This window comes from Thermobia domestica, chromosome 1, assembly GCF_964235325.1.
Source record: "Thermobia domestica chromosome 1, izTheDome1.hap1.1, whole genome shotgun sequence".
NCBI lineage: Eukaryota > Metazoa > Arthropoda > Insecta > Zygentoma > Lepismatidae > Thermobia > Thermobia domestica.
Genome location: NC_137454.1, coordinates 371,838,437 through 371,863,227, shown reverse-complemented (window position 1 = coordinate 371,863,227; position 24,791 = coordinate 371,838,437). Strand labels below are relative to the sequence as shown.

The 24,791-nt window shown below is 36.9% G+C and overlaps 1 protein-coding gene across 1 annotated transcript in view; it reads right to left on the bottom strand.

Moving 5' to 3' along the window:
• LOC145668251 (uncharacterized) overlaps positions 1-23,407 on the bottom strand; it is a 35,633-nt gene extending 12,226 nt beyond the window's left edge. The window contains exons 1-2 of the mRNA XM_081735942.1: positions 23,127-23,407; positions 4,788-5,000 (exon numbers count right to left, since the gene is read on the bottom strand). Coding sequence (XP_081592068.1) covers positions 4,788-5,000; positions 23,127-23,144 — 231 coding nt within the window. The 5' untranslated portion in view covers positions 23,145-23,407. The remainder of the gene's footprint in view (positions 1-4,787; positions 5,001-23,126) is intronic.
• Positions 23,408-24,791: the final 1,384 nt, after the last annotated feature.

Below are 24,791 nucleotides of genomic sequence, written 5' to 3'. Positions count from 1 at the left end.
TCACAGACAACAGATCTTTTGCATCTTTTGACGTAAACTTCATTACTATATGTATATCTCACTCATATCAAAAGAAAAAGCAGTGTACATGGTAAGACAATAACAAAATGACATAAATTTAAATAACATGCAGTATGGATTTTTAAAAATATGCATAAAGAGACGTTAGCTTATTTAAAAACATTATTTTGAATTAAAAAACAAAACAAAAAAGAATAAAGGATCAAAAAAGAAGAGGGAATGACTTTGGCCAAATACGCTGAACTTATTTGTCTCTGACGTCATTCAACCATATACTAAATTCCCACACAGTCAAAGATAACAGGAAATACCTCATGGTTGAGAGGCACTCAATTTAGAAAAGACAGGAAACCATAGAGAAAATGTAATAATGTTGACAGTGCATATGCACGCTTTGTGTCCAATATAACTGAAGCCGGAAATTTATGTGTGACTATCATCCGTGCATTGTTAACACAGATATTATAAAACAGGGACAAAATACAATAAATATTAAAAAAAAAAAAAAAATAAAGAAGAACGGAGACGCAGAAAAACAACAAAACACTTCTTGTTAATTATAACGATTAGTTTTTATTGCGTTAACTTGCGTACTTGTCTACTTGCCAATGCGTTGTTAAAAACACTTGGTAAATCATACTTAATCCGTGCATAATGCTTATGGTCTTGTCATGTACAGATGTGCATGTTATGTGCGTGAGTTTTCTTGTTACATGAATAACCACAACTATTAAAAAAGAGAAAAAAAAGTGAAAGCGTAGTACGATGACAAAAGAAGTAATTTAACGCGCTACATATCAGCAAACGAACACTTTTTGTTGGAAAATCGTATTTATAATAATAATAATAATAATAATAATAATAATAATAATAATAATAATAATAATAATAATAATAATAATAATACAGCAAAATATGTGAAGTTCACCATCTCCATAACTGGGGCCTACCTATTTTTGCCGAAAATCATTTGAACTATTGTGCTGCCAAAATGTCTTGAGCCGTGACAAAATGCGAACTAAAGCTCACACCCACGCGTTAAGCCAATAAGGTTTCAGCTGTTGCCAAGCAAAAGTAAGTGGAATTCCTTCAGCCTATAGCAGCGCTTGCGACGGAAGACTAGGGATCAAGTCAATGTGGTATATTTATAGTATGCAGTTTTGCGAGGGTGTGCTATTTTTATTGAATAGGATAGGAATAAGAATTGTATTTCTAGGCTGTCGGCATCTAAAGCCATTTAGCCCGTCACGTACGAGGGATGACGTTTCTGGGGGAGCACACTATTCAATGAAAGGGAAGAAAGGAAGAGGCCTGGAACTAGTATGTTAGGTATCATCCCGGCATATGCCTGGTGTGAATGAGGGAAACCTAGGTAAAACCTCACTCAAGATGGCTGGCCTGAAAAAGCTGTTACACTTTTTCGACCAAGTATTTCAATCGCGAATCGAACCAGGGATCGCTCGTGCCAAAGGCGCTACTTTTATTGAGTAACTTGGATGAACAGGGGATAATAGGTGGCACACTGGCTCAGTGGTATAGCGTTCACCTCTGCTCCCGGATGTCCCTGTTTCGATCCCAGGTTTGTGGTAGACGACATCGTGTCCATGAGTTTCTGGAGGTATTTATTCTCGTATCCTCCGATATTCTCATTCCACCAATTATTTCATAATTATTCACCTTCACCTTAGCCTACATGGCATGGAACATTATATATATATATATATATATATATATATATATATATATATATATATATATATATATATATATATATATATATATATATATATATATATATATATATATATCGAGAGAGATTTTGTTTCTTTTTCTACTTCCGTAGCCGATGTTCTTTAATTTTCTGCGAGACCTTCATTATAAACAAAATTATTACTACATTTTTATTCGTACTGGTGAATGTTAGAACAAACTTGATGTCCCTTTGAAAACGAAAAGGACCATTACAATATTAAACTAAGTATGATCTTCAACTTATAGGTCCAGTGTTCAATTCTTTCTTCAACCATTTTGAAGGAAATTGTCCTTAAATCTATAACATAAATCTGATTGATCGCAAACTGGATTTTTTTTTTTTTTTTTTGTCATAGCTGACAAATCTTATCTACCTGTCGATCAGAGGTGATTGCTAAATGGACGAAAATTGAATTGAAAGCAAATTGGACTGATCGCAAACTGGAATATACTTTTAGTCAGGGCCGGTCTTAGGAGATGCGGGTATCAATTGGAAACAATTTTGCTGTGGTCCCATTTCCCAGCCAACTTGCACCAAGGTTCACAGGATATTTATTCTGGTCGTCAATCAACCCGAAAGGAAACATGTGCAGAAGTTAGTGCGTCAGTGACGTGTTTGCCTTGCAATTTGAACTGCAGAACTTGGAATTGCACAGAGCACAATGCAGCTACCTACCTCTGAAAATGGATTTAGGCCTGCACTCATTCCGGTCAATGGCTATCAATGAGCTAACTGACGATGACTTAAACTGTAAGCAGGATTTTGTTGGATGACTTGATCATTCCTGCTCGAAAGTGCGTTCTTTTCTCTGATGAATATGTTATTTATCGGAATTCGCGAGATAAGAACGTCTTGATATGGGCAAAGGAAAAGCCATTTTTTATCAAGGAATTGAGAACAAACTTCCACATGTCATGGTTTGGTCGAGAATGATTGAACAACACATCTTTAGTCCGTACTTCGTGGGGGGCGCGGTGGCTCAGTGGTAGAGTGTTCACCTCCGGTGCTTGGGGTCCCTGGTTCGATCCCAGCCCGCGCCGTGTGGACTTTGTGGTGGACAAACAGCGTGCTCGTGGGTTTTCCCGTTTCCTCCCACTTTCTTCATTCCACCATTTCATTAATTACTCATCATCACCGTCTCCTTTAGCCTAACCGGCATAAGCGTGGAACGTAAAACTTAAAGATTTGATTTCATTTCATTTTTAGTCCGTACTTCTTTGAGGATTCCGTGAGCCAGGGTACTTATCTAGAGATGAATGACTGACTTCTTCCACAGCTGCACAATCTGGACATCAATAACACGGTTGTTTACATGGGTTCTTGTGTGTATTTGCAACCGAGAGTAAATATTACGCTCTAGCACGGGGTCCGATTCGAAGCACTCACGAGGGAAGGGCGCGATGTCACTCAGAGACAATTCCACTAAATTTGGTGTAGGAGTCGGTAATGGGAATAGAAATGAATATGTGAAAGCATTCGTTTCGCAGGCGTGGAAGCATTCGTTTTTTTTTTTTTTTTTTAAATAATGGGCCCTACAGTTCTGCAGAAGTATAACCTGTCAATCACATATTGATGGGACGGAGCCTTTGCTCGCTGTTGCGGCCAAGTTAAATAAAGTAGAAAGATGAGCTCAACAAAAAATGCACCAATATCCGCCCTCAGTTCCACTAGGCAAATGTCGGGATAATAAATCATGAATTGCCCTTGCCATTACCTACCTTATCTCTTGTCCATTGCGTATGCATCACTAGCTAGCCTAATGGAATGATATTAAGCAAATAAAGAAAATATATAGACAGAAATAAATCATGTCACTAAACGCTCATGTTCCTTTGTGTTCACACTATTAAAGTGCAGTGTTTGTGAAACATGCGTGAGTTATATTTGGAATCTTGAACGAAGTTGTTGTTACGAGACTGTTTCTGTCCAATACATTTTGCTGCTTTCTAGTGGCGAGTAGACCAAATTCAAATAATTACTTTATTTATCCTATGCGTTAACATAGTTGTGTTAATGAACAGTCTTGTATATATTCAAACGATTATTTTTGTTATGACCGTCCACAAGCGTGCCCATTTTAAACATCACTAATTCCGAAGTATATATATTTAAATTTTTCTTGCGAACACATGTACCGGTACTTTAATTTTGGGTGGGCGCCACATCGTAGGTATCAAAAACTGCATTCATATGATATTGGTGGGTTCAATACTTGCGTACTGACAGCATCTTATAGTATGAAGAAATACAGCAACTTCCTTTCGACCCATTCCCTGGAAAACTTCTGGCGAGCCCATGACTAATTTCTATATATATTTTCTTAATATAATTTCATTAAGCTAACTAGTGCTGCATACCCAATGTGTAATGGCAAGGGCATTTGATAGTATCCCGACATTGCCTGGTAGGACTGAAGGCAGATATTGGTGCATTTTCTCTTCAGCTCATCTTTTCTGTTTTCACTCTACTTCGTTTAACTTCTGCATCGGCCGCAACAGCTCCGTCTCACCAGTATCTGATCGACAGGCCATACCTTCTCCAGAACTGTAGGGCCTATTATTTCTGATTCCGAACGCCTGCGAAACGAATGCTTCAACACGTTCTTTTCTATTCCAATTATCTACTCCTATACCAAACTTGATGCAATTATCTCTGAGTGGCATCGCGCCCTTCCCTTGTCAGTCCATCCCGGTCCTGCTTTCATTAATAGGATATGTTCTAATTTCCAGCAGTTGGTAATGTTCTAGCTTTTATTGATAGTAGTTAGTTACATTCTATCTTACAATAATTGGTTATGTTCTAGCTTTAGGAATTATGTTCTAGCTTACAGTAGGCTTTTTTTTTTTTTTTTTTTTTTTTTTTTTTTGTACTTGGTGTATATTCTAGCTTTTGGTACTGAGTTACGTTCTAGTTTTTCTAGTAGTTTGTTATGTTCTAGATTTTAGTAATTGGTTATATTCCAGTGTTAGTAGTTGATTTTGCTCTGCTATTGAGGATTACTGTGTCCACTTACCTTAGTCCTGAACCTCCAGTCTTTGCCTTGTTCGTATCTGGAGACATGGTGGTAAGGGTTTCCTCGGTTCCAGCCGAATTCGTACTCATGTGGGCCAGGAACATTCACATACTGGAAATAACCTTTACCTTGTCCCCCGTTCCCGCCTCCTCCACCGTAACTGCCCTGCCCAACCACCAGACCTACAAAGGTCATTGTGGTAGCTAAAGTTACCTGAAAGAAGAAAAAGGAAAACATTTAGATTCATTTCTCATATAGTAGATAAGATAGCAACAAATGGGGGAATTCGTCACATTTTGATAATATATCCAAGAGATTCGTATTAAATTTTCTATACTTTTCTATACAAGAAGGGGATAAATCAAAATGTGAGGGACTACACTAGGACGCTATTTGCTAAGGAGTGCTCTGTTCAAGAGTGACATTTGATTTATCTTAACTAAATTGGTCTACTCCGGGTGGAGTTGCGCCTTTATTATACCTGGATAGTGTTGTAAAAAAACGGTTTTTTTTCTGTGAAGTTTTTTTTCAATAAAAAACATTGTTCTTTTTCATGTTTTTTTTCAAATGTCTGTTTTTTTCTGGCAACTATTATTTATTGATTTATGTTGCAGATTATTGAAATAATCAACAGAACTTGAGTCGAAGCCCTCGTAACTTACAAATCGTTTGTTTCTTTGTACCTAGACGAGCAAAATTGTGTGATTATTCCTTTCGGACCCAGGTCATTTTTGGCGTTTTCCTACATTTTCAGTTAGTGACTTATTGCTCAAAAACCATTCATTCGATTGATATGGTTAAGGCCTTGTTTTTTAGAAAATGGATATGGCTATGTTTTGGTGTAAGTTGCATTGCAGTGTTGCCAACGGGTGGGAAATTATTGAAGTAAATGTAGGGGTGAACATTTACAAAAAATTCCCTAACCGAATTTCATTTTTTTTTTTTTTTTTTGTATCTAGCACCACTGCTGTTATATGAGTTCAAGTCACCTAAACAAATTCTTTGGTGTGTTGACAAGGTACAGTGAAATCCTGAAGTCACTGGTTTCCATTCAAAGAGAGAAAGAAAAAATTCTCTGTCATCATACACATGAAATTTTGACACTTTTTACGCCTCAGAAGCAAAAAATCAACAGATATGTCGGAGCTACAGCTTCTCTAATTATCCTGTTGAAACTTTTTATGGTGCGTTCTGTAGGGCAAAGAGGAAGCTTTCAGGTAGTGGTACGTTTATTTCAATGTAGCCAGCAAGAGGGTATTAATAGAGGGGAAAAGGGAAATTTTCCGAATTTCTCACTTAAAATCGGGAATTAATTGTTTTGGCTGGAAACACTGCCATCAGACAGACGAAAATTATCTGAAAATAAACCTTAGTACTCCAAGAATATATCCTACAAGTATCATGACGATATCTAACAAAGTAAGCACGAAATTTAAAAAAAATATATCTCATTCTACCTCAGAAATTCACCATTTTCTTACCATTTCCAGAACATGGTTTATTATAAACCTGAACTGTACTTCTTTTAATTATTCTAGTGAAACTTTTTATGGTGCGCTGTGTAGGCTAAGGACGAAGCTTTTAGACACTGGTATGTTTGTTCGAGTATAGCTAACAAGAGGGAAATAATAGAAACAAAAAAGGGAATTTTTTCCAAAGTTGACTCTAAAATCTGGAATTAAAATATTCTGTAGCTTGCAACACTGATATCAGACACACACAAACTATCTTAAAATAAGCTTTGGTATCCCCCTAATATATCCTACAAGTATTGTGACGATATCTAATAAAGAAAGCATGACAATAAAAAATATCTCATTCTACCTTTAAAAAAATCACAGTTATCTTTCCAATTAGAGAACAAGGTCTACTGTAAATCTCAACTGTACTTCCCTTAATTATCCTATTGAAACTTTCTATAGTGCGTTTTGTGTAGGGAAAATACGAGACTTCCAGATCCTGGTGCGTTTGTTCCGATGTAGCCAATAAGAGGGAAATAACAGAGACAAAACAGATAATTTTCTCAAAATTTCCCCCTAAAATTTGGAATTAAAATTTTCTGTAGCAGGCAACACTGCTACCAGACAGACACAAACTATCTTAAATTAAACATTGGTACACCACTAATATATCCTACAAGTATTATGGCGATATTTAAGGAACAAAGCTTCTAATTACCAAAAATATATTACGGTAAACATAAAAGGTAAAAACTAGAAAAATCAAGGTTTAGAACTTAAATACCAATTTTTCGTGCGCCCCCTAATTACCCCATTGTAACGATCTGTACTTGCGTTTGTTAAGTAAGGGCAAATGTTCGATTGGCGTAAGTTGACTTGCACTCGGACGTATGGGTACGGATTTATAAACAAAAATCTCGAATTTTTTGCCCAAATTTAGGGAAGTTTTAATTTCCCTAATTGGCAACACTACGCGCAGGCCCGTCCAATTGATGTCAACAGTTAGGTATCCATCCGAGGTATCTATAAGGAGGTCTTTCGATAACGAAGGAAGCTACTGGGAAAAAAGGAGTAAAGGAAATTCGAAATTAGAAAATTTTCGAATTTTTGACGGGTGAAATTTGAGAAGGAAATTCGACACCAGAAGAAAAAGAAATTAATATGATAAACTATGGTCGAGCCATATTTGGCAAGAATAATATCCCGATATCTTAATTAGTGTCCACACAGGAGCAGATTAAAAAAGTGACTCACCCCTGTGTGCCACTTTGGCCACCTAGTGTACATTTGATTACATTTTTTTGACTACTAACCCGTGTTGTTGCTGTAGTTATAGTCTCGACTAATAATAATATCGTTGTTGTAAACAATAACTTTATAAGGAAAATTTTCTCTCCTTTTTACATCTTAGTTCCAACACTGTTGGTGAGATATGCAGGGTGTTTCAAAATGAATTTTGGGGTTTTAAGTCTTCGTAGTACTTATTACATTTTACGTACAATTATAAGCAATGCATCAAGTAAAAGAGCACCTCAGTCTTTGCTACAAGTGTTCGATGTGAGATTCATTCTTCACACGACGCACATCTAGTCGATAGGCGAGAAAGGCCCATAAACCTTCCGCCATATGGCACAAAACACATTCAATTTAGGAGAGTCTCGTTTCAACTGTACCATCTCCTGAGGATTTGCTGAAGGCCAAATGCAAACATTATGAGTGTTCACATTAGCTCTTAGGTGAAATGTCGATTTATCACTGGAGACGACACGATCCAGAAACTCTTCATTGTTATGCTGCAATATTTCACTTGCGAAATTGGCACGTAAACCGTAGTCTGCAGGCTTTAGACCTGTAGCAACTGCAAATGATAAGGATATAGTTGCAAGCGTCTCCTTAATATTCTTCACACAGACGGTTGCACTGTACAGATTCAGTCTTTATTAAAACACAAAAAGGTTTCTGCTCTCTCGTCTCCATCTTTGCTACTTGCTCTTTCTAACGGCATACAGAAGAAACAATGCATGTACATGCGTGCGTACAAAACTGTTTGAGTTGCTCTTTCATTTGATATAATATTTATAATTGTAAGTTAATTGTAATAGATACTACAAAGTTTCAAAACCCTAATATTAATTTTGAAACACCCTGCATTACTTCAAATTCAGTCATCCTATATTCATGTCTGGTATATACATATACAAGAAGTGCCATTATTATCAACTACTAACTTTCATCATAAACACGACCCGTGCAATGGCATAATTTGCCGCCTCCCCCTTTCTCCAGAAAGAACAAATCTTAAAAGTCATGATTTTAAGTATGCTACTCCAGCATGAACAACGAAGGGGAGGGTAAGTGTAGTCGCACTCAGAAAGGCTTAAATACTAAAAATGCAATCCCGTTGTGTCTGTTTTTTTCTTTAAATATTAATCTATTATGTTAGTGAAAGATAAAGCAAACACACCTACAGAAGAAAGATGGTAATCCTTTTTATACAATTCAATATCGAGCTTCAATCTCAATGTATCGGTTTGCAATTCCAATGCTACTAATTCTTTTATCTTTATTTCTTGATTTTTCTTCTACATCTGTTAACATTATTTTAAAAAGTTGTTTCTATCTTCAATGATAAGGAACTTATTTCTGACAAAAACAAGACTAGTTGTCATTTCAAAATTGTGATAACTTACTAAATGGAACAGATATTTGCTACTATTTGAGAATTGAATTCTTGCATTTGAAAACAATCAAGCAATTTGTGCTCGGATTGATTCGACCATTTGCTTTAGCATTGTCCATGTAACCTTAAACTAATGCAACCTAAACATAACTTATGAATGTAGTATTCAAATAGGTCAGCTTAGTAAATGTAACTACCATCATCATGAAGTCTGTTTCCAACAAGAAATATTTAATTTAAATAATATACTTATAACTATAAACCGGATGTTAGGCAAAATGCCTATTCTTTAATGCTAAATATATGATCAAAAAAAACGTTTTAAAGTTTATATCAGGGATTATAGTTTCGATTTTGTTTTGCCAACTTTATTTTGCCTATTTCGCCCCTCCTGCCTAAATAATTGCTTTAGTGCCTAATGTTGCGCATTCTAAGCATTTTCTTTAAAATAAGAGTTAATTGGGAAATATATATAATTTATATACTGTAAATAACACAAGCACATGGTACATTACAATCTCTCTCTCTCTCTCCCTACACACACACACACACACACACACACACACACACACATATATATATATATATATATATATATATATATATATATATATATATATATATATATATATATATATAATATGAAATACATATCAAGCTTCGTTCTTTACATACAGAATGAAAGAATACATTAACAAACAAGTATATTCTTTGAACACTATTTATGACTAATCTATTTTTTAAATTGTATTGAGTATTTATCTTCATTATTTCGAGTTACATTTAAGTGCCTATTTTACTGCTTATTTTTTTAAAATTTTAAGTGCCTATTTGCCTGCCTATTTTTCAAGTTTTTAATGCCTAAACATCCGGTCTCTACTTACAACAGATTTTGCCGGACCTTCCAAACTTGCCGCTCCATGCAAATGCACGTGTTACAGGTATGGTAGAGCCGGCTCTGCATATCATATATATATCTAGTCGAGAAATTATTTATATATGATATTTAGAAAAATACTATTAGGCAAATTAGTATTAGTTTTTACCTTTACACAAGTTATTTGAATTTTATACTGTTTGTGACATTATTTTCGTACATATTAAAGGCCTGCTTTCACGAAAAAACAAAATTTCATTTCTACTTTTATTTCTTGGTTGATATTGATGAAAACTGCTGAAACCCGAATTGTTAATAGGTATGGTATTCATGTAAATTGTAAAATATTTGTAGCGTATTAGTATCTAGCGTTTAATTTATGTTGCATTTTACGGTGATTGCACCTACATAAAAATATTTCATACTTAAATAGACGTAAGATTCATTACAAATGACTATTTGAAAAAAAACGAAATTTAGAAAAAAAACAAGAGGCAATGTTTTTTTTCTAAAAAAACGTAAATTTCTGAAAAAATACGAACGGTTTTTTTTCTATTTACAACACTATACCTGGAAGAAACAGAAGAAACACTGGTATCTACCTAGCTGGCGCAAGTGCAGCGCCGTAACTTAGATTTTCTCGGGGGGGGACATTAATATTTGGCCCCCCTAGAAAAAGTTGTTTTGAGCCGTTCCGAAAAATTCGAAAATAGGCACCTTCTTTACATCTTTCTCTTTGTGGGCTCTTCCGCATACCCCTGGGCCCGTTCCATACATGGCAAATTAATTTAGGGGACAGTATTGACAAATCTCAAAGCCATACGAATAAATATTATTTCTAAGGCCCCTAATAGTAGACATGTTTTACTGAAATGGGCCCTCAACTCATTTTTGTTTTATTTACCTTTTGTGTGCTGTTTTGTTTATGTAATGTAGTGAACCTGTTTGATGTTTTATTTATAATTTCATGTTCGTATCGTATATGGAATAAGAAAATTTTGTCTTAAAGTGGACCCACCTCCAACGGCGGGGAGCTTCCCTGGAGGAGCAGTTGCGCCTCCTGCCTCCCACAAGCTACGGCCCTGTGCACGTGCACAATTAACATTCTCATCTGACAAACGTAAGGTCCCGGATTCGAATCTCATATTTGATCCTATTGAATGAAGTATCTTCAGGTCCGAACTAATGAATGTCAAGGGAAGACATTTTTATAATGGGAACCTAAATCCTTCTTTGTGTATTACGAATATTTTCAACATAATTTAATCTTCCAGTTGTGTAGGGAGCACTGTTAACTAATACTAAAATTTTATCATGTTTCTTAAGCATATTTCAAACAGGACAAACAATAAGCCCAACATTGGGAAACGGTAGCTTAGCCCACTGCCAACATTGACTCTATCTATGTTGTAATTGGACATTTTGTTGAGCACAATTTGCCAACTAATTCAATTACCAACATATCTCATTCGAAAGAAGTAACATTGCTATTGGGAGTGGTGACAAACGTTGGTTGACCAACCTACACTTTAAGGTTGGTTTAAAGGGACAAGTTTTGCCGATAGATGGCACTACAGTCTTCGTATCTCTCCCATATATATTTTTACCTTTCACAATAATTCACGATTTCTCTTACAAATTTCAATCTACAGACTTCAAATTTTTAGAGAAGGAACTTCATAATATATCGAAGGCAATAATCCGTGCCGATTTTTTTTTAGAATTTTGTTCATTGTTGAAATTGCTTGATTGTTGAAATGGTTATCTAAATCTTTAACAATGGAACTTTTTCAACAATAAAGAAAATTCTAAATAAAAAATCGGCACGGATTGTTCCCTTTGATAGGTTATGAAGTTCCTTCTCTAAAAAGTTGAACTTTTTAGGTTGAAATTTGTAAAAGAAATTGTAAATTTTCGTGAAATTTAAAAAATACATGGGAGAGATACGAAGATTGTAGTGACATCTATCGGCAAAACTTGTCCCTTTACACTAACCTTAATCTACATTGGGCCAACGCATTTTCCAACTATATTTCTGCAATTGTCGATTCCCAACCATTTCGACCATAAGCCAGTGTTAAGCCAACGCACTTTTCAACTATATTTCTGCAATTACCGATTCCCTGCAGTTTCAACCATTAGCCAACGTTGAGGCAACACAGTTTTCTACTATATTTTTACAGTTCCCAACCATTTCGGCTATTAGCCAACGTTGAGCTAACACATTTTTCTACTGTTCCTGCAATTATCAATAATTACCAACCATTTCGTTCATTAGCCAACGTATATTTTAACTATATTTCTCCATTTCCCAATTCCCAACCATATCAAGCAAATAGCCTACAAAGGGTCTACCAAGCATGCTGCTGGGGTTGGGTTACGATCTGAGTCTGTTTTTCACAAATCTTGCATGTTCTAGAAGCCTTTCTTACAAATCGTAGAATGTTTTGAAACAGAAATACTTATAGTTCATTGCTATAACTGAAAAATGGATTTTTACGAGTTATACACTAGTGTTACAAGACTAGATCCTTCGTGAAACTTGCTTTTGAAGATTTTAAAACTATTATACACATGACATATGTTATCAAACTCTTACAATCTAACCGACCCATAAGATTTCGTAAATCTCTTTTACCTAACAAGCACTGGAGGGTCCGTTCTATTTCCGATGGGAGTACATGCCATCCTAATTCATGTAAAGCAAAGTCCATGTTTCACGACATAACCTTAATGCTGAAATGAAACGGGACGTTAAATTCCAACTAATGGTAATCATTTTTGTTTAAAATTCTTATGACATAATCATGAAATAGTAGCCGTGAAATTAAATCATTAATGGTTTCGGTTTCATTTGCACTTTAAATGCAGGAATTTCGGGAGGGGTCCAATTTCAATATGAGAAGAAATTATATTAATATTTGTAAAATCAACCCTAAAAATAGACTAAATTTAGAGAAAAATCTGTATTTCAGGGGTAAGTCGGGATTCCCAGCACCCATCTTCTGTGTACGTCCGTGACAGTAGGTATACAGGTGTTCCGATATCATTTCCATGGAGTTAAAAACTGGTAAATGTATTGTTATTATTTGTTTAAGTTAAGCGACCCTTTTTAGTACCGAGGCTATATAAGGTGTGGATCTATATTTTAAGATGGAGCCATAGCAAACGAATTTAAATTTGAAGGTTCTCTCATCCGAAATCAAACCCAGGGATACTTACAAGAAGAGGAAGGGGGACATAACGCATAGTGTATCAAAGAAATTTAAAGGCAGAAGTTGAGAAAAGTTGGTTGAAATATTTAAAGGAGTTTACGACTTCAAAAATTGTATAAAAGCTTAAATTTACACAAGAGAAGCTCGTTTTAATCGAAGTCGTACGTCAGAGTCATTGAATAATTAAAATTTAAAGTCGGTGTTGCTTTTTCGGGGGTGTTGGCAATATGTCACAAGGATTTGTTTGTGTTTATGTCTTTTTTAAAGTGCCACCTGAACCACTACAGTATGTTCGACGCTTTCTCATCGAGAATCGAATCCTGCACCTCGCGCTTCAGATACACATGCTCTAGTCACTAGCCTAGGGAAGGGGGTTACGTGTTAGTAAAAGAATTTGAGGTGTGTCATGAGGGGATCGAGCACGCCTCTAAATATGCTTTAACTTATAAAACATTCACAACTGGAATCACAAACAAGTAGCAATGCCACGTGAAGGAGTTTGGTTAGAATAATGAAAGTAATTGAATGGTATGCAACCAGCCTGACCTTTATGTACAATTGGTTGAGTTGAGTTGATTTTGAGTTTAACGTCCCTTTCAGCAGCGAGGCTATATGAGACGTGGACCTACTGATTAACGTGGAATCCGAACCACATGAGCTTCTGCCGGGAATCGAACCTGGGTCTCCCACTCCAAAGGCGCGTGTGCTAACCGCTTAGCCATGGATGAGCTCTTTATGTACAATTGGGTTGCATACTATCAAGGGACAAATAGTCTATAATAACTTCCTATGGGAATACATGAGGAACCAAATTTTCGAATCAACTGGATGGAACACTTCCAGCAACGAACTTGATTGCTACCTTTTAACCGTCTATATCCAGGTCAAAATTGACGATGACCCATTAAGCACTTTTGGAGATCTTTTGTCTCCGGATGGACGGACAGGGTAAATAAATAAAGCAATTATGGTGTTTAAAAATACACAATTAAAAATTAGTGTGATATGTAGATATTTACAAAGATTCCCTTTCCTGCTTATCGTATCTCTTGTGAAGGAAGATTCATACGCCTCCGGCATTTTTTAGATTGCTTCAATTTTCTTTTATATATGAAATTAATTTCAGGTTACTCTGAATGAAACATCTGGAACAATCATGCTTAACAATATACATTTTTAAAAAAAATAGTAGGCCTAATAGGAAAGGAGAACACTGCAGAACATAGATATTAAAATTGATTATATAAACTGGAAGTTACTCATAGCTCCAAGCAATGATGAACTAGTTTTGTGCGTATAAGAAATCAAAGCTCTGCCAAATACATATTTATAAAATTGATGATTGGCGGAAGTTATATAAACTCGTTGACGGAATTGTTTCTATATTGCTTGGCCGTAAATCGTTAAGGTATTTGACTGATAAAACAACAAGCAATTCAAGTTAACAAATTTATTTTTTATTGCTATCATTAATTTAGCATCACCGCTTGTGTTAGAACCAGTTTTGTCAAGTTCATGAAACGTCTACGTCTTTTTAGTGGATGCTATATTGAATTATTGACACTGCTTTTCATATAAACATGCTGAAAAAACAAATTAAAGTATCATACATATCATGCAGAAAGGAGGTTGCTTGCTTAAATAGACAGTTATGGTAACATGTTATTTCTTCTTTAGAAAATCTTGATTATGGAAACATGAAAGCTTGGCCCACTAAAAAAGTAGCTCCCAACCTAGGGATGGTTCCCTTGGGGGAATGGGGACGTGGAAATCAAGAACCAGGGTCGAAAACTTCTGAAGAATTATAGCTCAATAGTAGAGCGTTCACTTCTGGCGCATGGGGTCCTTGGTTTGATCCCAGCTCGCGCCAAGTGAGCTTTGTGGTGGACAAACATCGTGTGCGTTGGTTTTCTCGGTTTTCTCCCTTTCTTCCCACTTTTTTTCATTCCACCATTTCATTCATTTTTCTCATCATCACCGCCTCCTTTAGCCTAAGCGGCATGACCGTAGGACGTAAACCTTAACGATTCAATTTCATTTCATTTTACTAAAGAATTATGTTGTACCCTAAAGAAGATAACAAAATCTTATTTATTCAATATGTTTCCGCTGAAGTCGAACCCAAGACACAACCAAAGACACATAAATCCATAAGGTGCAACAAGAAATTCGTTGTTTAAAAATTGTGTAGCCAGATGGGAAAGGTTGGAAACCTATGATTTTGATAGTTGGTGTTTAACTTTTTTTTTTTTTTTTAAGAAAAAGACAATATGAGACGCGATTTACGTCCGAGGTGGGATTCGAACCACTACTCGAGTTTCTATTGAGGTAAGAAGTTTCACCTGGTGTAGAACCCGAAATCTCACGCGTTATTTGGCTACGAAGGCTCATTGGTTGAGGACTTATAGTATAAAGCAGTGATGCCCAAACGAATTCGGCCCGCGAAAAACCTGAGAATGTGTATGATTTGTTTCTTTAAAAAAAAAAAAAAAAAAAGTCTATGGGTAACACGAAGTATGTAACAAATGATCATAATTCATAACATATCTGAATCGAGACTGACTGTGAAAATATTTTCTATAATCTTTTGATTGCTAAGCCAAGACAAGGCCGTTGCTATAGAATTGATTTTTAGAAAAATGCAAATTTCATTGAGTTATTTTCAAAGGTTCCCTACCTCAGGTGCTAACTGATCTAAATACTTGAAACCAGAAGTAGGATATGCAGAGAATAAAACATTAGAAAATACACCGCATAAACACATTCAATTAATCGTAATCTCAGAGGGAAGAAGGAAACTGAAGAATAACCCCCAAGTATGTCTTTTACTCAGTCCTGGCTCGCAATTAATTATAAATTAGTCATTATTGGTATTAAGGAAGTTCATGTACGCCAGGTTCATTTATAAAAATGCTACTGTTACGAGCTTGTTACTTCCATCAGTACAGTGCTCCTTTTAGAAACATGCTTTAGCTCTACTCTTTTTCATTCGTGGGCCGAATGACATATACTTGCGGGCCATCATTTGACCATCAGTGATGTACAGGAAGATTTTAGCTACCCTGGGTGAAAAGTTGGGACAAGAAAATGACCAAGACAATATCGAAACTATCCCGATGAAAGTGAGACGGTTAGCACGTAGTTCCCTTATTTAATTACTTTATATGCTTGTTATTCGTGCAAGGAGACCACAATATTCCAAAGTAATAAGAAAGGTAAAAGCGATGTGGTTTGATGAATATCTAGGAATACTCCAGATGTTCATTTCCAATTACTGTTTAAACTCCTCACGCTACTTGGTCTTGTGTAATAAATAAAACACTAATTAGCGAGAAACGTGATTCTGTTCATTCACTTGCTCAGATGTTATCTAGCTGCACTATTCGCTCTAATGCTTAATTAGGAACTTAAGTTTTAATTATCTCAGTCTGTAAAAGATTAAGCTTTGAATCCTGATTATCTATTAACTATTATCTATTAACTATTGGGATAATATGGACCTAGGTTATTTATTATGTTTTCTTGTACTCAAGTAAAAGGAAAGGGGCGTGCCTTTTCTGCTTTTAGTCCCAGATTCGACTTCCGATACGGCCACAGAATTTTCACTGTTGTTAACCCAATCATCTTGTAGTAACTATGGAACTACATTTATTAAGAGCCCCGACTTAAAAATCTAAAAACAGCTGTGATGAGAGCGAATATTCTAATCATACGTTATACGATCATTGTGTTTTGTATTATCACCAGAAAGTTTTTCTTTTTAATCAATTGAAATTAGTTTTAAGTTCCACGTTTTCGCACTGTAGGCTGTGACGGATAATTAAAGGAAGTGGGGGGAGGTGACTCAGTTGTAGAGCGCTTACCTCTTTTACGTGAGGTTTCTGGTTTGACCCAGGGACGGATCCAGGGGCCCCAAAAGAGTAAAACTTTCTTATTTTTTATATATAAATAAAACCCATTCCAAAGTTTGGAGCCCTTAAAAGTAACAGTATGACAACCCACCGTCCCCCCAGAAGTCGGTCCTCGATCCGCCCCTGGTTCGACTCCCGGCAAAGTAAGGTTGTGGTGGACAACATCGTATCAGTGGGTTTTCTTGGGGTATTCCCGTTTCCTCCCACTTTCTCATTCCACCAATTCTTCCATCATCATTCATCTGCTTTAATCATCGTCTCTCTTAGACCAAAGGGCATAATCGTGGGACGTTAAACTCAAAGATATCATTTCATTAATGAAAGTAAAGGATTATGAAACAGTTATTGGAATCAGAAAGTGGGAAGAAACGGGAGAAACTTCGAGAAAACCCGCGGAAACGATGTCATTTGTCAGAAACTCGTATGGACAGGTACTAGGGTTCTCGCTAGAGGTGAAGAACTTACCACTGAGCTACCATGTTCTAGTTTATTTGGAAAATAAACAAACAAAATTGTAAACTGAACTAATTTTGAACTCGCTCTTAAATTTTACAAAAATGTATAACATAACGTGAAATGATTACAAGAAAGAAATTTAAATTCCTATTAAAATGTCTTTTCAGAGGAGATGGATAGAAACACGTCAATCCTGTGGCTGATCTTACGGCATACTAACTCATAATGCATAATCTATCTTTTATATATACCCTCTATATATACACACAAATGAAAGTGACTATGTCTGTGACTTAATAATTCTTGAACCACCCTACCGATCTCGATCAAATTTTCAACATAGATGAGGTTTGGACCTGGAAGTGTTTTTATCATTTCACTTTGTAGGTGGAACTTAAAGGGGGGGGGAGATATTTAAAAATGACCGTTATTAGTGTCGAATCCATATTTTCGAAGTCACTGAGATAAACAGTGACACTTCCGATGCCATTTAAATCCAAATTCAGCCCCGCAGCTTGGGAGAGGGGATAGGAAGATATATGAAAATGGTCTAAAATGACAGATATTAGTGCCGAATCTTTAGTTTTCGGGGACGCTGAGATGAACGGTCGTCTTAAATCCAAGTTCAGCCCCGCAACTTGGGGGAGGGGAAATATATAAAAAATGATATATTAGAAAATTACCTATATTAGTGTCGATTCCATGGATTTCGGGGTCGCTAAGACGAACAGTCACACTTCCGATGCTGTTTAGATCCAAATTCACCCTTTTATGTCCAAAATGAAACGTATTTTCTCCGTGCGAAGAACGGGTATTCTGTTAGTAAGTTATAATGTTTGTGTTATTTTATTTTGTTTTTGACTTACTCATGTTTCTTCACGTTTTCATTCTTTCTTTTGTCACCATTCGGCCTTCTTGATCATACTTGAGCACAGTGGCGCATCCGCGCGAAGATCCACCCGGTCTGGAGCAGGGGCGGATCCAGGGGGTGCGATCGGGGCAATTTCCCCCCCCCAGAAGAGGAAACTTTCTTACTTTGTATATAAATAACCCCATTCATAAAAAGTTTGGAGCTCTTAAAAGTAGCTCTAAGTAGCAGTATTACTACTGACCGCCCCCCCCTCAGAAGTAGGTCCTGGATCCGCCCCTGGTCTGGATCTTCTCCAAAACTTCATAACTCGACATAGATTCGTACAGTATTTTCATAAAACTACACTTATTTAGGAGAGAAATGATTGGTGTAGCCTAAATATTTGTTCTTAGACTTCATTTATACTGTCTTCTTTTTAAAAATATAAAACACTCGTATATTTTATATGTGAATGTGCGAGGTGTATTCAAAAAAGACCGAACTTCTGCTATAAAATCTGTATTAGTCATTTTACAACATTTTAAGCACTGTCCGTCCTCAAAGTAGTCCCCTTTACTCAGTGGTGCCCACCCCCCTCATGTCCATGACGCACCCCCCTCAATTGTCTATCCGTAGGTGTTCTTCCATGAAAAAAATCTTCTCGATTAATTTTTACACCCCCTCAAACATATTTATATAGATTTTTAACCCCCAAATATTTCAATGACGCAGTTTGCGTCATAGCTCCCCCCTTGTGGGCACCCCTGCTTTACTGACAACACACCGTTCCCAACGTTTCTTCCACTTTTAGAAAACCTCCTGGAACGTACTTTTTTGGATGGTGCGTAGGTCCCTTATCTCATTGTCCTGAAACTCCTCTATGGTTTGTAAAATGATTTGAAGATTGGGAAACAGGAAAAGCTCTGCCGGGGCTAGGTCCGGAGAATAGGGTGGACGGGGCACAACGAGAGTATGATGTTTTGCCGGATAACTGTGGATGAAGGCACATTAGCACAGTGTACCATCAAAATTGTTTTTCCACAATTCATGTCTCTTCCTGCGCATAACAGCCCTCAAACGCGCAAAAATATTCTGTTATAACTGTTTGTTTACTATCTGACCACTTGATACAAATTCATGATGAACAGTACCTTTCCAATCAAAAAAGCATAAAAAACATCATCTTAATCTTTGACGAACTCATACAAGCTTTTTCGGACGAGAAGATGCTGTAGGGATGCGCACGAGACAAGATTTGTGGCTGTCTCGACTCGAAAATGTGGCGTAAAAGTGATGTCTCTACTCAAAAATGTATATTTCTCTATTGGAAGAGCCGTGTCTCGACTCGAATTTTGTCAGGAATATCCTGTCTCGACTCGTCTCGTGCGCATCCCTAGCTGAATGAATTGAAAAGCCTCTGCAAATGTTCTGTCAAGTTTCACACATGTGCTGTTCTTAAAACCCTTTCATTATCACTGTATAATTAATCCGACGAACAGCGTGCGCTTGTGATCATTTCAGCGCTTGTAGCTCGCCGACTAACGGTCATAGCGAAACGAGGCAAATGCCACTTTGTTGTCTCAGCCTACCGCTAGGTACATTCAGTATCCGCAGCGCACTCTCTCTCCCTCTGTTAGCGCGCTATTTCAAACTTTCGATTTCTTTTTGATCACACCTCGTACGTAAGTGCAGTATTCAACAATTTTATTTACCGTTTTCTCGGGTAAAATACCACCAGTTCAATACTACATAGATGTAGAGTTTTGAAGTGTTCCCCAAACTTTGGACCCCTCCCAACGAAAATTTTTGCGTGTGTGCCTGTTGAGCCTAAATTGTCAAAATTCACGCATTTTGTATAGGATACAACCGAGTCGATTTCTAGTAGAAATATACACAACAGCAGGACCGTGCCGTGGGGGGACGAGCGGGGCGACGGCCCTGGGCGCCGAAGGGGGCGAAAAATTCGGGAGAAAAAAGGAAAAAGATAAGAAAAATTGCTTGGAATATATGTATGGGGGCGCCGCGGTATACTCTCGCCCCGGGCGCTGATTTTCTATGGCACGGCCCTGCACCCCAGTACAGAAATTGGGCCAATATCTGAAAATTCTGACATATTGATTAGAAATGACAATATTTCAATCTGATAAACGTCACAGTAACGAGGGTAGAGGTGGGTCAGTGGTAAAGTGCTCATATCTGGTGTTTGAGTTTCCTGGTTCGATCCCAGATCGTGCCAAGTAGGCTTTGTGGTGGACAAACACCATGTATGTGGATTTTCTCGATGTTTTCACGTTTTCTCCCTCTTTCTTCATTCCACTATTTCATTCATTACAACCATTATCATATCCTATGGTCTTGGTGCACAAACGTGAGACGTTAAGCTAGAAACTGAATTTCATGTTACAATAACAATTATTTCGAAAAACAAATGCCTGTGATAATACGGAAAATAGCCTACAATGGGTCAACAAACAACTAATTAAGGGTGCACCACCCATAAAGATTACGTAGATCCTACAAGTACCAGATATCGCGTGAAAATATAATCTTCTTTCATTGGGCCTAATTCTTTTTGGAGAAGGGGAGGTCGTAAAGTTGCGGAAGTTTCCTAACAGACAATGTTGAAGGGTCTAATTAGGCAAACGTTCGGCTCTCGTTTCAACATCCGTTAATCACCCTACGTTGGTCCAATCGTTTTTGGGTCATGAGGTTCCACGTTAGCAGAGATGAATGGGTCGTGGGTCAAGTGGAACAAGATTTGTGAGTGGGTCAGTAGGCCATGAGTCAACAGGCTATGGACCCACTCTGACCTACCGACTTACACTGCTCAGTACATTGTAGATAGCATCTTCTGAATATCGGTGAAGTTGCCTACGTTTTACTTTCAGGACCTTAATTTTTCTTCCTTAGTCACTTGTTTTTATTTATTTACCTGAGATGAGTATACCTAAGTGAAAAAAGAATTTCAGGCTCTTTTGGATACTGGCATTTGTAATTGTAATAATAGCAATAGGACTTAATTGGCTTTTGAGACACAGTAGAATTTTACACTCCTCTCCTCCACCCCCTTACGTTGGCGTACTTCATCTTAATTTGATAATTTCATCCTATTTTCCACTGAAAATTATCTGTAATTGAACAAGGATATGATTATATATGATAATTAAATTGAAATTCATCGTAATATGGCCCATAACAAACACTTTACTATTTTATATCGTAAAAGTGAGATCCACCGGTATTGTAACAGAGAGTGTTTGAGCAATTGACCGTAGAAATTCAATCCTCGATTAGTGATAATTTCACAGCCTTGTTTCATTACAAGTGAAAACTCTTTAGTCAGTGAAGAGAAGAACGTGGATCATGAGTCAGAGTTGATGACAATGGGTTTTGGCGTGTGATTGGTCAGAGTGGGTCGCGGTGGTCATGGGTCAAGTTTTCATTGACCCACGCCATTACTTCTCGTTAGGCTATGTTGTAGGTTCATATTTCATTTGTAACCTCGGTACTGAAGAGGGGTATTTCTTTTTCTTATTAATAAGAGGAACAGCAATGGTTAGCTGCTGAAGTACGTAAAGCATTCGTAAATATTAATTGGTTGATTTGGAATTCAACGTCCATTCAGCAGCGAGGCTATATGAGACGTGGACCTACAGCTTAACACGAAATCCGAACCACATGTGCTCCCACCGGGAATCGAACCTGGGTCTCCTGTGGTGGTATATTTTCGTTGGCAAGATACGAGTCAATTGTTGGTGCAGAGTTTTCCGGGATGCCATCCTCTTCCATTGACAAATTCTGACAATATTGTCCCGACAATTTGTCTACAGGTTAGCCTAACAGCTAAAGATCTTGGGTGTTATTATCCCAGGACAACAGATTTGCGTGTTGACCTAGCAACACGAGGCAATTGAGGAAAAATTAAAAGTAAAAAGCAGAAACTCCGGTCTACGTAGAAAGATGTGATATGAAAGCCGGATGTTGAGTGCACATCACCTACCAAAAGGAAGTCGGAAGTCGACCCCACAGTGAGTAAACAAGTACATAACATATCTAATGAATATTAATGACCACTAGGCCGGAATTATTAAAGTAATCTAGGGCTTACATGTAGTTATTATCAACCTGTGTTTCTGTGCACTGGTCCATGGTTCGATTCACGGTGGTGGAGAAATACTTCAATGTTTCGAACCCAGTATTTCAGGAAATTTTATCCAATGGCACACGCAAAGTACGGGGTACACTAAGCCGAGAAAAAACTATCGATTAAAATATAGAAAAAAGAAATATTAATATGTGGTGGAATGATGAGATAAGGAGAGAGGCAATTGGGATTTTCCGAACGCAGGAGCCATGTCTCAATTGCTTCTGTGTTGGAAATGGACCCGAAGCTCCAAATAAAACATTTACAGACAGCTTGCATGTATACTTTCGAGCTAGGGGGCTTTGTTCCCCGAAGCTAAGAAAAATTAAACTGCTATTGCCAACATACCAAAATAATGTCCCAGTGGAGTCCCCTTCACATTTTGATAATGCCTCCCCCCACAAAATTTTCTGCAAGAAATCTTGTATAAAAATTCGACACGCGTTAATATTCAAAAGTTACTCGATCATAAAATACTATCATAACTCGTACAATCTCTACCTATGCATATGTTTTATCTCTGTAATCAGCTGGTTGAGATCAAAATTTTGTAAACACACATTCATGCTCTCACACACACATGTATGAAATGAAAAAGAAAGAATAAAAGAATCACTCCATGCGCACTTGTCAAAACATCGCACCACTCTTTCCGGGAAGCAAGAGTATTGAACTATTGCCCACTGTTCTTCAGGGTTAATTTCGGTTACAAACATTATCACAACAATTCATATCTTAGTACTTACGAGAGTGCGCGTTCTCATCCTACCGCACTAGACAAACGTTTGCCACTTAATTACTTGTTGCAATCTACCTCCTCTGGTTTTTAAGTACTGGCCTTGATTCACGGTCTACTAAGATGGAAATTCCATGGTCAATGGCAATCTCCGCCAGAGGTCTCCCAAAGTAGGAGTCATATTATCAACTATAAACAGTAACAAGCAACTTAGAGCCTTATGGTAACACAGTTTGTTATCAACGAAATCAAAACATGTTCTTATTTCAAAAAAAACGTAACATTGCCATCGGTGTCGATTTCTCTTCGCAAGTACTACTTTAGTTCTTTTTCTTCTTTTTTTCGAAGCTGGTTCTTCTTCTTCTTTTTCTTCTACTTATGTGAGTGAGAATATTCAAGACCATTTCTATGCCTTATTGTATAGAATGCTCCATTTCCTGCACGAAATTTTTTTTTTGAACGGCCATGCAAGATAATTACGGATATAGTTTTGTGTGATAAATGAACAGCGTGACAGAGGGAAGCATATTTAATTTGTTTTTAACACTTCTTCGCTGTGCAAAGCACTTTTTCTGATAAGCAGAAAACAAATTGAGTTGAATAATAATCACTGCCCGAAGAAAGAGAAAGCGGGCGATGTACTGTGAGTTGTACTAATATTTTAATTGTACTTTCGAGTACCATTTTCATGTAACAATAAATAAATAATATGATTGTTCATTACGAAATACAGTGACATCCGGTGATCAAAGCGAAACTTAAGAGGCAAGAACAAGCGTGAAGTTCGTTTTATTATAAAATATGTTTGCATATGATGATGTAATTATAAATAATGGGTATGATTTTCTTATGCATAATGGAGACTATAAAATGATGATGGAAAAAGACCTAGGTAGTGAAAAGCTGAAGAGTTAGAAAATATAGAAACGAAGAGGTAAAACTATTATTTTAAATCCAAGGTACAAGTCCCAGCACTAAACTTTCTCGCGGCATACTTTTGGAACTGGGGGGACAGAATATTTTGCTTAAATTTCGTGCTTTCTTGCAGTGTTGGGTAAGTTACTTGTGAAAATGTAACGCGTTACAAGTTACTTTACTTTTCCTTAAAATGTTACTTGCACCCAAAAAGTAACTGTTACCGTACTTCGAAAGTACTAACGCGGTACTTTTAGGTCCGAAACTTTGGATATGTCAAAAAAAAAAAAAAAAATCTTCCGTACTACTACTACCACCACCATTATTATTATTATTATTATTATTATTATTATTATTATTATTATTATTATTATTATTATTATTATTATTATTATTATTATTATTATTATTGCTCATTCTAATTTTCCCCAATCATCGTAAATATTTAGAACTGTAGGTTGATAATAGTCATAGGCGGCGCCACAGTGGGTGCAGCTGCACCCACATTTATTTCGATTTCCAGATTTCCTACAATAACCCTTTCAATTTTGTATATTTCTTGTTTCCTATGTTTGAACATACAGATGGTGATCAGAAAAATGGAAACACCTGAACGAAATTGCAACTTACCAGATTAATATGGTGTCGGGCCACCTTTCGCCTTCAGAACAGCCTTGATGCGACGTGGGATGGAGGCATAGAGGTCGTGAATGGTAGCAAGTGGAATTTTACACCATTCCACAGTGGTCCAGAAACCCTG